Genomic DNA, 15655 nt, shown 5'->3' on the forward strand with positions numbered 1-15655 from the left:
TTTGTAAATTAATTAAGCTCCATTCTGGCATTAGTTATAGTGCTGTTAGCCATGAGTTCAATGTTAATAAATTAACAACATATATTAAGTGTCTTTAAACAGAAACATACGTAAAAACAAAATTATATATTGATCAGTCGGCAAAGATGCAGTGACTGGAGGCTCCCAGGAATCTAACCTTCTATTTCCTTTAGGAACAATGGTTCAGTATTCCTTAATTCAGTATTCATGCTGATTTTACAAAATATAACCACAAATAGTGAGAATCAATTACAATTCATGAAAGAACTGTGAATGATGAATAAACATAGGAGGAGATGCTTGACTTCGCTAATAAATAAAATTAAAAGAAAATTGAGCTATCTTCATCTATCAAGTTGGAAAACATCAAGATTATATTTTAAAGCTAGTGTTAGAGAGGATATAGGAAAACAGGCACTCTCACGCACTACTGGGTCACGAAGCCAATTTTCGGGAAGGCAGTTTGGCCATTTGTAAAATAAGTATACTTTTGACCCAAGAATTCCTCTTATGCTAATCGCATTCTGAAGTGATGATTCCATAAGCCGTATATTCAGATTTTGTTGATCACAGCATGGGTTACAGTAGCTATAAGTTAGAAAACCTTAAATGCCTCCTTATATGGCATATGTGTATATACATATATATATATATATATATTTTTTTGAGATAGAGTCTCACTCTTGCTGCCCAGCCAGGCGGCATGATCTCAGTTCACTACAACATCCACCTCCCGGGTTCAAGCAACTCTCCTGCTTCAGCCTCCCAAGTATCTGGGATTACAGGCACGTACCATCATGCACAGCTAATTTTGTATTTTTTTTTTTAGTAGAGATGGGGTTTCACTATGTTGGTCAGGCTGGTCTCAAACTCCTGACCTCAGGTGATCCACCTGCCTTGGCCTCCCAAAGTGCTGGGATTACAGGCCTGAGCCACCGTGCCCGGCCTATGGCATATTTTTAAATTGTAATGGAGTCAGTTAATAAAATATTATGTATCCATTAAAAATGATAACAAATAATTATGTTGATAAACACTGAAAGATGCCCATGAAAATATTAAGGGATAAAAGCAGTTTACAGAGGACAGTGTCCAGTATGATCTCATCAATAGACTGTGTGTATGCATGTATCCTTATGTATACATAAGTATAGAGAGACATTTATGAGGATGTTCACTGAAATGAAAATAGTGATTGTCCCTGGGGGAAGAGAAAGAATTTCAGATAATCTTTACTGTGTTACTCTGTATTATTTGAATGTTTACAATCAGAGGACAGTTATTTTTAACTGCCAGTATATAATAATTTTTCGTCTGCATGGGAAAGAGGAAAAGTTGGTGATTATGATAAAAGCACAGTATCATCAGTTGTTCACAATTTGTAACCTTGGTTATTGTTGTGTTCCTATAACCTAATAGAAAGCTACACACAAAATAAGCACTCAGGAATAAATGTTTGGTGAATATTGTTTTTTAAAATTTTAACCCCTTCTGTTTTTTTAACGAATAATATGCAGTATACAATAATTTAAGCTCTCTACAGGTAAGTGATCACTGAGAAACGTTGGACTTACCACTCCATGCTTGACATCAAATGACTTTTTAAAGGGCCTGGTTATTTCAGGGAATAGTCCTGCATGAACATGAAGAGGGAAAATCAGGATTAAAAGCAGTGTTAAAATAAAATTTCTTACACTTCCAATTAGGCTACTACCACAAATTGTACACACATCATCTGTTTCCCTTTAGCATCTGATGAAAAATTATAGCTAGATAAGAGGAATAAATTTTAGTGTTCTATAACATTGTAGAGGGAATACAGTTAACAGTAATTTATGGCCAGACACCGTGGCTCATGGCTGTAATCCCAGCACTTTGGCAGGCCAAGACAGGAGAATCACTTGAGGCCAGGAGTTTGAGACCAGCGTAGGCAACATAGGGAGACCCCCGTCTCTACAAATAATAATTTTTAAAAATTAGCTGGGTGTGATGGTGGCACCTGAGGTTCCAGCTACTAGGGAGGCTAAGGCAGGAGGATTGCCTGAGCCTGGGAAATGGAGGATGCAGTGAGCCATGACTGCACACTGCACTCTAGCCTGGGCAACAGAGCAAGACTCTGTCTCAAAAAAAAAAACCCAATAATTTATTGTGTATTTTCTTTTTTTATTTGAAATATCTCTGGAAAATTGCATATTTTCAAACAGCTACAAGAAAGGATTTTGAATGTTCCCAACACAAATAAATCATAAATGTTTGAGGTGATGAATATGCCAGTTGCCCTGACTCACTCATTACACATTGTATACATGTGTTAAAATACCACACTGTTCTCCAGAAATATATACAATTATTATGTGTCAATTAAGAATAATATCTTTTTAAAAGTAAGCATCAAACAGGTAAGACAAAACCGTACAAGTTAAATTCATAGTAATTCTTCTGGAGCTTTTGGGAGAGATAAACATTTTTGTGTCTGAAATATTCTCCTATGATACACAACTTACACTCTTAGAATTGGAGAGAAGCAAGACTGCTGAAATTCTGAGGCTGTAAATTTTTTTAAAGGTCTTGAGAAGCTCAGGTGTATTTTTTAAACAATTTTATTGATATATCACTTAAAAACTTAAAATTTAAGTACACAGTTCAATGAATTAAGTAAACTTACCAGGTTATGCAATCATCACCATAATCTGGTTTTAGAGTATTTTCATCACCCCAATAAGATTCCTTTTGCTCTTTTATAGTTAATCCCCTTTCTTAACACCAGCACCAGAAAACCACTCATCTACTTTCTCTATAGATTTGCCTTTACCGGACATTTCATATAAATGGAATCATACACTCTGTGATCATTTATGTCTGACTTCTTTAATTTAATACAGTGTTTTGAGGTTCATCCATGTTACAGCTGTTTTAGTATTTTGTTCTTTTTTTTAATTGCTGAATAGTATTCCATTGTATGAATATACTAGACTTTGTTACTCATTCACCAGGTAACAGACATAACGGCTGTTTCCAATTTCGGCTGCTATGGATAATGCTGCCATGAGCATTCACATGCAAGTCTGTGTAGACATGTGTTTTCATTTCTAGTGGGTAAAAACCTATATGTAGCATCGCTGGATTCTGCTTTTAATTTCTGTTTAACTTTTAAAGAAACTGCCAAGGTGTTTTCCAAAGTGGCTGTATTTTAATATTCCCACCAGCAATGAATGAAGATTCCTGTTTCTCCACATCTTCCCCAACATTTGTTATTGTCTTTGCACTTATAGCCATTCTAATGGATGTGAAGGAGTAGCTCATTATGGTTCTTTTTCTTTTTATTTCTTTCTTTAAAATTTTCTAATTATTTTTATTTCAATAGGTTTTTTGGGAACAGGTGGTGTTTGGTTACATGAATAAGTTCTTCAGTGGTGATTTCTGAGATTTGGGTGCACCCATCACTCAAGCAGTGTACACTATACTCAAGTGTAGTCTTTTATCCCTCACCCACCTCCCACCCTTTCCCCTGAGTCCACAAAGTCAATTGCATTATTCTTATACCTTTGCAATCCTCATAGCTTAGCTCCCACTTACAAGTGAGAACATGTGATGTCATTGTGCTTTTTCACTTGCACTTTTCTTCTTTTCTTTCTTTTTCTTTATTTTTTTTTAGACAGTCTTGCTCTGCCACCCAGGTTGGAGTGCAGTGCATGATCATGGCTCGCTGCAACCTTCAACTTCCAGGCTCAAGTGATCCTCCTGCCTCAGCCTCCCAAGAAGCTGGGACTACAGGAACATGCCACCACACTCAGTTAAGTTTTCAACATTTTTCATAGAGATGAGTTCTCACTCTATTGCCCAGGCTGGTCTCGAACACCCGAGCTCAAAGAATCCTCCTATCTCAGCCTCCCAAAATGCTGGGATTACTGGTATGAGCCATGGTGCCCAGACTGATTTTTTAATGACGAATTATACTGAGTTACCTTGTGTGATTTTATTAAAAATCAGGGGAAAATGCTGAAAGGGTGTCTTGCTTGATGTAATATGATGGGATCTGGCATTAGAAATAAGTCGAGAGAGTGAACTAGCCTGTGGCAAATGTTCATTGTTTTGTGTGCTATTTTATGCTGATAAACTTTTTTTTTAAAACAAGGTATCTTAAGCCAGAGTCAAAGAGCTTAACAATTACTTAGCTAAATTCAAGAAAAACCCACTTTTTCATAGCCACAGTAAAAGCAGACGGATAAGAAGTTTATCCTTCACAATTAGTGCTGATTGTTCCATGCTCTGTGAATTCTTAGCCTTTCAAAGCTCTGTAAGACTTTTATAAATCCCACAGGCCTCCCGAGGCTTAACTAGCTTTTTGTTACCCTTCCTTTCAAGAATTATACTAATCATTAATTAGTAAGTGATATGATTCTATAATATTAAAGTTTTATAGAAAGTAATTTTGAGGGCATTTGGTGCATTATGGGGAAAAAAACAGACATTAGAATTTGTGCTAGATCATAGCATTAGGTATTTATACATTTGTGCTTATATTTCGGCCAACTTGGTCATTTTTCTCACTGAACTAGAAATGTCTCTCATTTTCTTTAGTCAGTATATGGAGAGGAACCAGTGTTCCTCTTCACCAGTGTTAAGCTCACATATGTTGGAGTACAGTTAGCTAATGACTTCTCTTTGCGAGGTCACAGTTCACAAAATAGAGCCCAAGGTACGGCTTGACCTTGGCAGCTTCAGTTGGCCTTTTAATTAAGGACATTTAATGTTACCCTAATTTGCAAGTATGTATGTACCTTCCTGCTCCCACTTCCCAGCCTTAGAACTGTAACTGAATTGGGCAATTTGTTGTTGATAAAACTAAATATCTTCGTAATTACCAACAAATTCTATCTTTAGGTATAAGGTCCTTAAATGTTGTACCAACCCTGATGGAAATACCTGTATTTCCTGTAATTCCTGGTTACAGGTATTTAGTTTTTAAAAGCAAATTATCAAGAAAGCAAGTATAGGCTTGCAGAATCAGAGAAGCTCAAGTGTGGAAGTATACCTGCAGGTCTTCTAGTCATTTAGTCCACCTACTGGGTGTCTGTCATAGTGCAACTGCCAGCCTTATCTGTGATTCTGCTTTCCTTTAATATGTTGGGGATACTTTGATCTCCCACCTGCCTGTCATTTGAAATGAAGGTTCATGAACACAAAACATAATGTTGGAAGGTGAAGACAAACCATTCTCCATCCTTTTCGAGTACTGTGGCCTTAAATTGTATGTACACAAAGGAGGAGAATTTAGATTAAATGTGAACAATACAACCTAGAAGCAGCCAAGATGTGTGTATTCTTGGCCAGTGTAAGTGTCTTTATACGGCAGTCCCCGATCTTTTTGGCACCAGCAACCAGTTTCAGGGAAGACAATGGAAACATGGAAGGTGGGTGAGCAGGTGCAGGGTTGATGGTTTCAGAATGATTCAAGCACATTATATTTATTCTTTATTCTTACATCGCTTTATTTCTATTATTCTTACACTGAAATAGATAATAAAATAATTATACAACTCACCATAATGTAGAATCAGTGGGGGCCCTAGCTTGTTCTCCGGCAATTAGATGGTCTCATCTGGGGGTGATGGGAGACAGTGACAGATCATCAGGCATTAGATTCTCATATGGAGCATGTAGCCCAGATCCTTTGCATGCTCAGTTCGCAATAGGGTTTGTGCTCGTATGAGAATCTCATGCTGATCTGACGGGAGGCAGAGCTCAGGCAGTAATGCCAACCATGGGGAGTGGCCGGAAATGCAGATGAAGCTTTGCTTGCTCCCCACTGTACACCTCCTGCTGTGCGGCCCAGTTCCTAACATGTCTCAAACTGGTACAGTCTTTACGAATATTTTTCTGAAGATAGGTCCCAGAGCTTTCATCAGAATTTTCAAAATGTCTCAAAAATATAAGGTATCATTATCTTAAAGAGAGATGTGTTAACCATTGGGATAGATTAGAGAGCAAATCTCTTTCCTGACAGATTTTTAAGAGTAAGTCATTCAATGTTCTATATATTAGATAAAAATCATTCTAGCAACGTTAAATTTCTTTTTTTCTAATCAGCTGACTTTAAGACAAAGTCAAACTTTTTTTGAGTGTGATAATAATATTGTGGTTATGTAAGAGAACATTCTTATCCATAGGAGACTCATGAAGAAGTATTTAGGATATACTGTTATGATATTTTAATTTTACTCTCAACATTCCAGCAAATAAGTATATATAGGTATCAGTACAGAGAGATTTAGATAAAACAAATGTTAGGAAATGTGGCAAAATATTAACAATTGATGAATCTAGGAGAGGGCAGGTGGGTATTGATTGTGCCATTTTAGTTTTCTTGTGAATTTTATAAATTCTTTAAAACGATTTTTCATTCCTTTATTCTTTGGGAGCAAAAGAATAAGGCAGTTCATTTATCTGTCTTTTTATTCATGCCCTCCCCCTTTTATCTGCCTTAACTTGGTCATTATAAAGAAGGCAGTTCTATCATATTTAGTAAACGGCTAAAACCAGGCACAAGAAAAAAAAAAAGGAAAATCACCGAGGAGCATCCCAAATTACATTTGAGCTATAACCAAGGACAGAACTAAAAATAATGCTTCACCTTTTCCCTATTTTCTCCCCATGTAACTCCCGCCCGTCTCATAGGCAGACACATGGTTTGTTCATATAAGCCTACAAAAATCACTATGGTGTCCACCATAGCTCTATCTTTTAAGTTCACAGGCAAAATCAATTGCAGCCACCTCCTAGTTGATGTTATGCTTGAACAGTAAAGTGCACGCAGTAACAGATGGCATCTTGTGACCTTCTTAATAACAGGCTTGGCTGCCAATGTTCCCTTGTGCCCAGTCTCTGCAGGGAATTTGGAAACTGTTGCCTTACACTTGAATATTTTCTGGCAAATACATTTAACCATTTCTTAGTCTGTTTTCTAATTTAAAATAGAGAGAGCAAGACAAAACAAAATTCCCACCACCTGGAAGGGACATTGATATTTTCTGAGTCCAGAGGCCCATCCGGGGATTCTCTGGGGTGTGCTGGCAGTCACACGGCGTAGCTGTCATGTTTAGTGTGATGAGGCCCTCAATTACAGGCAGAGTGTTTATCATTCTACCTAGACATATTGGTGGCCAGTGTGTTTTGTTTTTGTTTTTGTTTTTTTGTTTTTTTGACAGGGTTTCACTCTGTCACCCAGGCTGGAATGCAGTGGTGAGATCTCAGCTCACTGCAACCTCCACCTCCCAGGTTCAAGCGATTCTCCGGCCTCAGCCTTCTGAGTACCTGGAACTACAGGCGCCCGCCACCACACCAGGCTAATTTTTGTATTTTTAGTGGAGACGGGGTTTCACCATATTGGCCAGGCTGGTCTCGAACTCCTGACCTTGTGATCTGCCCACCTCGGCCTCCCAAAGTGCTAGGATTACAGGCGTGAGCCACCGCACCTGGCCATCTTTTTTTCTTCCTGTAGTTTAAAAGAAATACATTCACTTCTCACAGCAAGGCATACAAATTAGCCAAAAAACTATCTAAGTCATGAAGTTAAAAGTTCCCTCTGCCATGACAGCTCACACTGTGGTGAGTGAGGCTTGTTTTCGGTCATCTAGTTCCCTTTGTTGCAAACCTTGCGCAGAGGTGGCTATGGAGGTCCACAGGGAAATGGGGAAGGATGGTGAGGGCAGTGATTAGGTGAGGGAGCAGCCTGCCTGTCTGACCCCTGATCCCTCCATTGTCCCACAGGAGCATCTTTCCTTTGTTGAAAATGGAAGGCAAATAAGGGCGACCCTAGGGGAAAGCAATGAAGACAATCACACTAAAGCCCTTCGAGCCCTTTTCTCCACTCAGCAGAATGACCTGTAAGGCCTTATACCAGGAAGGAAGTGCTAAAATCGGTCTCTGCTAGGCAATCAATGTGGGGAGATGGCTGGAGGAAGAGCAACAACGACACTCCCCGGGAATATGTGGTGGGGTAAAAAGTGCAGCACCTCAGCTAGCAACAGCTCAGCCGGCAGGTGGAATGTTGTGTGGAGTCACTCACAGAAAGAGAGTCTTCCTCACAGTAAGACCTAGGGCTCCTTTGGGGGAGTGTAGCTGGGTGGGTTTCACTCCTAGGTATCTCGGTGTATAGCTGAGGAGAAGTCAGAAGTGAGAGTCTTCCTGTTGACCCCATTTCTGGGCTTCAGAACAGAGGAGGCCTTGGAGAGGGAAGTTTCCTCTGCTGGGAAAAGCTGGCCTGGGTGTGAGGAAGCCTTGGCTGGGGAGCTGTGAGTCTTTCCCGGGAAAGCTGGGGGAGGTGCCCATTGCTCCTTTATGTTCGCATCCCAGGGCCAGCGTAGAGTCCCTTTCTTAGACAGACCAGAAGACCCATGGAAAAAGCCTCCCTCTATTCAGGCATGCCGTAACCCACCTGCTTCCACCTTCATTCTGGGGCCCCAACCTCCCGGATCAATAAGCTTTGGAAATGATCCAACCACAGAACAAGGGGGCACACCTCCGAGGCATGATCAAAACAAAACCAACCAAGCTGGGAAGCCACAAGACCCTCACACTGCTGAGAAATGGAAGGTCCTTCCCCAGCCTCAGGCCCCAACTCCTCCCACAGCCACCAGCCAGTCATCTGCCCTCTCTCCTCTTTTCCTCTCCCCCCAAATCACATTTGCCATCCCTTATTTACATTCCTTATTCATAAGTTTCAGATTTGGGGTTTGCTTGGCTGTATCTCCTGTAACGCGTCACGGAACCTGGGTAGGGGTGGAGAAGTGAATATAACTAAAATCATGTTTGTGTGGAACAGTGCCATGTGCTAGTTATTCACTTCATTTTTAAAGTATTGCAATTCTAGGGGCTCCTACATAGGATTCTAAAGGCTGTCATTGGAAACACAGTTTTTCAAAGGTTGCTGCTATACACTACATTTTAATTTTGTAAAAGTCATTTATAAGTTTCCTTTTGGAAGACAAATTATAAACAAAGAACTGCCCCTATAAAGAAGTACGCTGTGGGAAGGAAAAAGCCAACCATGGAAGGACCATAAAAACCATCGTTCAACAAACACTGACAAACAACCTGCTTTGTGTGATGCCCTGTGCCAGGTGCTGGGGATACAAAGACAAGACAGACAAGTTCCTGCCCTTGTAAAGCTTATGTTCTAGTAGGAGAAAGAGATAATAAGCAAGTAAACAAATACCATAATACATAAAAAGCAAAGCAGGCATCAAGATAGAGATGAAGAGGGTGAGAATGTGAAAAACTTATTTTAAACATGGTAGCCAGGAAAGGCCTCTCTGAAGAGGTGACATTTAAGTTCAGAATTGAAGGACCTGAAGGATACAGCTCAGCAGAACTGGGATAATTGTGTTCCAGCAAAGACTACAGCATGTGTAAAGGTCCTGAGGTGGGAAATAGCTTAGCAGTTTCAAGTTGCTGAACAAATACAATGTAACTGGAACAGAATGAGCAAAGGTGGGAGAAGGTGTGAAATAGACTGGAAAGATAGGCAGGGTCACATTCGTGCAAGACCTTCCAGGCCATGGCAAAAAATTAGGATTTTGTTTTAAGTGCAACAGGAAACAGAAGTGAGATTATTTTGTTTATGCATTAAGATGTCCCTCCGTGGAGAATAGATTGGGTTGGCAAGACATGACTTATGGGGTAGTCCAGTGAGTTCTTACTGCTTTTTGATATCTTTAAAGGCTTGGGAAGGCTTTACAGAAGAATAAAAGTGCGATTGAAAGAGTAGGTGAGAAAGGATGTTAAAAATGGACACAAATACTCTTGAAATTACATTACAACTCATACACATTTTGCCCTCTTAGAATATTATTTGGTTCTTGTCAATATTCTCCTAGGCACGGCCATCCTTGTTAAATGTCATATCCCATAAAAGCATTTCCAGGTAGCTGATTCAGAGACTTGAAGTTTGCTGTGTTTAGGAAATATCCCAGGGATATTGTACACGTTTTCATATCTGGACTTGACTGTGGTCATACCATGTAACACCTCCTCCTAGTGCATGTTACATCTTCTGGAACAGCAAGAATAAAAGAGACCAGTGCACTCTTTTGCAAAGTTCAGCTGGGCTCTCCCTAGAGCAGTACAGGTGTAGGACAGTGAAAGGAAAGGGAAAGCCAGTGAGTGTTGGCCCAGCTGTATCACGGTTTGCATTCTACGTGCTCTTTATAAAGTTGCTTCTGCTGGACAGAAGTTTAATAAAAACATGTTAGAATCTGTATTAGCATAGTACAATGGAGAGAAAGTTGAATTAAAATTTTTTTGTATTGCAGCTTTATAATACTGGATTTTTATTAGCTATTGCTTTGTTCTACTTTGAATATAAGACCTGAGCATATGATATAGAAGGGAATCAGGTCAGAAAAGCCACAGCCAAATCAAACCCTTGGAAAGAAAATTAATATTCATGCAAAAGGAAAAGCACTTAATGTAGGCAGAAATAAACTGAACTCTTTGAAAGGCAGATGTGAAAAAGAATTTGAGAACTTTTCTCCTATGATGACCATGAATCACACTTAAGAACAGCCCATGCAATTTTTCTATTTATGAATGGATGTTACAAAGGAACAATCAGCAGACCAAAGTCCACTAGTGACAAGCAAATTTATATAATTGGCTTGCATTGACAATTTGATCCTTGACTTCAAGCAAAATTAATGTTGATAATCAAAAATTTGACATGGAAATGGAAAAGAAGCACAAGGAGATATTATCATTTGGGTAAATTAAATAGTTCTGCCTTGATGTACTGTTACCTCTTAATGAAGAGAGGCAGCATCAGTTAAATGAAAATGACCACTTGCAAAGAATGAAAAAGGCAACAGGGGTAAATTGATAAGCAGTCATTATGAGTATATTCACCGATGTCATTTCTACCTTTCGTCCTACCAATGCTTTACTATAATAACTGGAGAGCAGATAGGAATGCAAAGTAATACTTGCTGTAGAGTAGTAGATTACTGCTTTTGCTACTCATGTTACTACCCCTCAAATACCCCCACCCACTCAACTGCAGGACTGCTCAGCAGGTCTAGCAGGCCACAGGTGATTAGCAAATTCTGAAGGGCACAAAAACCAATATGAATGTAATAGAATTGTACTTTGTGCTACTCAGATCAGATGTGCTGTCATCTTAACTTACTATGAATGACGTGTTCAGGCTGTTTAATTTCCCAAACACAGGCTCAGACTTGTCTTCAAGCTGCATAGTGTGTTTCAATTTTATGTTCTTTACTGCAAAGGGAGGAGAGAAAGTCTCCTGATTTTAACAATAGCAAACATGGTCAGCTGCCCTCTCCTCTTGCCTCAACAAACCACAAAGGAACACATAAATCCCTCCTCAGATGTACTATGCTGATAAAGTCAAATTTTACTAGGAAAGCTAACAGAATAGTGATCTTCCAAGGCAACCATCAAAAACCTTTATCTCCATTATTTAGGAAAACCCAATAAGGCTGCAGGACAATTTTTTCCACCATGCGCAGCCCCCGCCACACACATAGACACATTCCACCACAAATGGGTATTACCTGAATATTTTATAAATTGCTACAAATCCTAATTTGATATTACAATCATTAGTCTTGTTAAACCTTCAAAGATTCAACCCTGAGAGACGGAAATTATATGGAAAATAATCTATTGTGTTCTCTTCTCAAAATCAGTGTGTGGCAGAGTGGCCAGCTGTTCCCTTCCATAGTGAGCAGTTGTTGCTAGGAAGTGGCTGCCCAGCCAAGGAATCCATTTCTGAGCTCTCTGGCATCACACTGGAATGTGAGCGTAAGTGATGCAAGTCACTTCCAGGCTGAAGTGGAGAAAGAGCACGTGTGTCTCCCCTCCCCTTCACCCCCACCTGCCAGATGGAGACAAAGGGCTCTAGGGCTTTGGGGATTGGTGGAAGCCCAAGAGGAAAGAAGTCTGTGTCCCAAGTAACCATGAGAAAGGTTTACCTGCAGAACAGCCAACTTTGCATTTGGATAAAGAAAAAAAATATTTTATTGTGTTAAGCAACTGGAATTTGGAAGTTTATCTATCAACTCCCTAATTAATAGATAATTTTGATAATAGATAAATTGGGGGGGCTATCTATAGCAACTAGTGTTAACCTAATTTAACTGAAACAGGGTGGAGGTGGCTATAGATGAGTAAATATAGTTTACTAGTTGATAGTTTTGGTTTCTCTTCTTAGTTCCTTGGTGTACTCAGTAAAGCTCAGATTATATCACCTAGAGCTCCAAGCTCTGGTGGAAGTTACATTCTGGGAAGTTACATACTGGGACTACTGTGAAAGAGAAAAATGTCTGCTTTGGAAGAACTGTCATTTTTAAGAGCAACCATTCCAGCGTGGAACATGGTCATTTTCCTGCTAAAGACCACCATCCCTTTAGTAGGTAAATGGAAGCCATTGGGACTACCATCAAGAATCTAAAAGTAGAGGAGAGTGATGTCAGTAAAATGGCAAAATAGGAGTTTTCTACCATCATTTCCCCATGGACGGATTGATTCTGACAACCACCCATGGAAGACAGTACTATAGTGGGAGCCTGGGTGACCAGTGGATAAATTCCAGTACATTAGTAGAGTAAAAACTCCAAGAATAGATGCATTGAAGAGGGTAAGAGCAGTTTCCCTTTACCTGTGACACCTCTTCTGCAAGGTAGCACAACTCAGTGCCAAGAGAGAGCTCCTCAGCCCATGATTCCTCCCATGGGAAGAAGTGAGAGAATAGTGAGTGAGTGCCTGGCTCCTCCAGCTGTGTGAGACGCTGCCCAAGGGGCCCACCTCTTTCTCACCCCACAGAAAATACTGAGGTAATTATCACAGCTGAGTGGTGTGGGAGGCTGCAAACAGGGAAGAGAGGCAAAGACTCACAGTCAGCAGGACTCGGAACTCAACAAAGGGCCATGGATCCCACTTACTGCTTCAGGGAGTCCATCAGAAACCCACCCATGAGCTTCTTGGGATGCCTCACCTGCAGTCCACCCCAACTGGCCCATGGGTACCCCCAATGCCCCACATGCATCACTAGCCCCTCCCCTGAAGCCTGTTCTCCACGTGTGTTCCTGGAGGCAGCAAGTGCAAGCCTCTGCAGATGGCACGTGCAGACAGCCCACCCAACTCCATGAGACTGGGAGAAAACACACAAACGTGAGCATTTTAGGGCACTGCTCTAGGGAAGACAAACAAGAGCCTCTCAGCGTCTGGTCTGGTCTGGCTCTGCAGGATTGACAGAAGCCATACAATCTTAAGAATTCCCTCCAAAGAGGGAGCAAGAGGGGTGGAATGGGCACATCCATAGAAAAGGCCTGAGAGAGCCATCAAATATCCAGCTGAGATGACTGTGATGGTGTTTCTCCCCTGAAGCCAGTCAGTGAAGACTGGAGGAGGTGACTATATCTCCAAATGCAAAGACAGTAACTCAAGACTTTGAGGAATATGAAAAATCAAGGAAACATGTCACCACCCAAGAAACACTGTATTTTTCCAGTAACCAACCCCCCCAAAATGGAGCTCTACAAATTTTCTGAAAATTTAAAATAATTGTTATGAAAAAGCACAGTGAGTCACAAAGAAAACACAGACAACTTAATCAAATCAGGAAAACAGCACATGAACCAAATGAGAAGTTCAACAAACAGAAATAAAAAACAAACAGAAGGTAGGTCAGAAGATACAAAGTGGCAGATATGTAGAAAGAACGAGTCTAGAGATCTAATGAACACGTGAGGATTGTAGGTAATAAAACTGTACCAGATCCTGGATTCATGCTATTAATCAATGAATAGATTTTAGCTGCTCTTGCCATAAAAAAGGGTAATTATGTGAGATGATGGATATTTAAGTTGCTTCATTATGGTAACCTGTTTACTATATATGTACTCTATAGCATCATATTGTATACAGGCATACTTTAGAGATAGGGTGGTTCAGTTCCAGTTCGTTTCAATAAAGAAAACATCACAATAAAGTGGGTCACATGAACTTTTTGTTTCCCAGTACATATAGAAGTTATGTTTACCCTCTGCTGTAGTCTATTAGGTGTGCAATAGCATTGTGTCTAAAAATAAAATAAGCCAGGTGCGGTAGCTCACGCCTGTAATCCCAGCACTTTGGGAGGCCAAGGTGGGCAGATTACGTGAGGTCAGGGGTTCGAGACCAGCCTAGCCAACATAGAGAAACCCCATCTCTAATAAAAATACAAAAATTTGCCAGGCGTGGTGGCAGGTGCCTGTAATCCCAGCTACTCAGAAGGCTGAGCCAGGAGAATCACTTGAACCTAGGAGGCGGAGGTTGCAGTGAGCCGAGATTGCGCCACTGAACTCCAGCCTGGGCAACAGAGTGAGACTCCATCTCAAAAATAAAAATAAAAAAATTAAAATAAAGTGGACATACCTTAATTTAAAAATACTTTCAAAGTTGGAATCAATCATCTCAAACCCTGTTGCTGTTTTATCAATTCAGTTTATGCAATATTGTAAATTCTTTGTTGTCATTAAAACAATGTTCATGGCATCTTCACCAGGAGTAGATTCCATTTCAAGAAATCAGTTTCTTTGATCCTCCGTAAGAAGCAACTCCTCATCTATTAAAATTGTATTATGAGATTGCAGCAATTCAGTTACATCCTTAGGCTCCACCTCTACTTCTAGTTCTCTTGCTACTTCTATCCCATCTTACACATACTTAACTCCACTGAAGTCTTAAACCCCTTAGAGTCATGCACAGGGGATGGAATCAACTTCTTCCAAACTCCCGTTAATTTTCATATTTTGACCTCCTTCTATTAAGGACAAATATTCTTAATGGCATCTAGATTGGTGAATCCTTTCCAGAAGATTTTCAACTTACTTTGCTCAGATTCATTAAAGGAATTATTATCTATGGTGGCCATAGCCTTTGAAACATATTTCTTAAATAATAAAACTTGAAAGTCGAAATTACTCCCTTATCCATAGGCTACAGAATGGATGTTGTGTTAGCAGGCATGGAACCAACATTAAACTCGTTGTACAACTCCATCAGAGCTCTTGAGTGACCGGGTGCATTGTCAGTGGGCAGTAATATTTTGAAAGGAATCTTTTTTCCAAGTGGTAAGTCTCAATAGTGGGCTTAAATATTCAGGAAATCATGCCGTAAATAGATGTGCTGTCATTCAGGCTTTGTTGTCCCATTGACAGAGCACAGGTAGACTGGATTTAGCATAATTCTTATGGGCCCTAGGACTTTCAAAATAGTAAATAGTTTTGGCTTCATCTTAAAATCATCGGCTGCATTAGCCCCTAACAAGAGAGTCAGCCTGTACTTTGAAGTTCTGAAGCCAGGCTTTGATTTTTTCTCTCTAGCTATGAAAGTTCTAGATGGCATCTTTTTCCAACAGAAGACTGTTTTGTCTCTGTGGAAAATATATTGTTTGGTACAGCCACCTTCATTAATCACCTTAGCTATGTCTTCTGGATAACTTGTTGCAGCTTCTACATCAGCACTTGCTACTTCACCTTGCACTTTTATGTAATGGAGATTGCTTCTTTCTTTAAACCTCATGAACCAACAACTGCTAGCTTCAAATTTTTCTTCTGCACCTTCTTTGCCTCCC

General features: G+C 40.0%; 1 protein-coding gene across 3 annotated transcripts in view; it reads right to left on the minus strand.

Moving 5' to 3' along the window:
• Window positions 1–15655, minus strand: part of C3H4orf51 (chromosome 3 C4orf51 homolog) — a 72151-nt gene that overhangs the window by 33790 nt on the left and 22706 nt on the right. For all 3 annotated transcript variants that reach the window (XR_004182669.1, XM_031664250.1, XM_031664249.1), the window contains exon 3: window positions 1596–1654. Coding sequence is in view for 2 of the 3 variants with exons in the window: in XM_031664250.1 (XP_031520110.1) it covers window positions 1596–1654 (59 nt within the window). In the remaining variant the exon portion in view is untranslated. The remainder of the gene's footprint in view (window positions 1–1595; window positions 1655–15655) is intronic.

The sequence above is a fragment of the Papio anubis genome, chromosome 3 (assembly GCF_008728515.1).
Source record: "Papio anubis isolate 15944 chromosome 3, Panubis1.0, whole genome shotgun sequence".
NCBI lineage: Eukaryota > Metazoa > Chordata > Mammalia > Primates > Cercopithecidae > Papio > Papio anubis.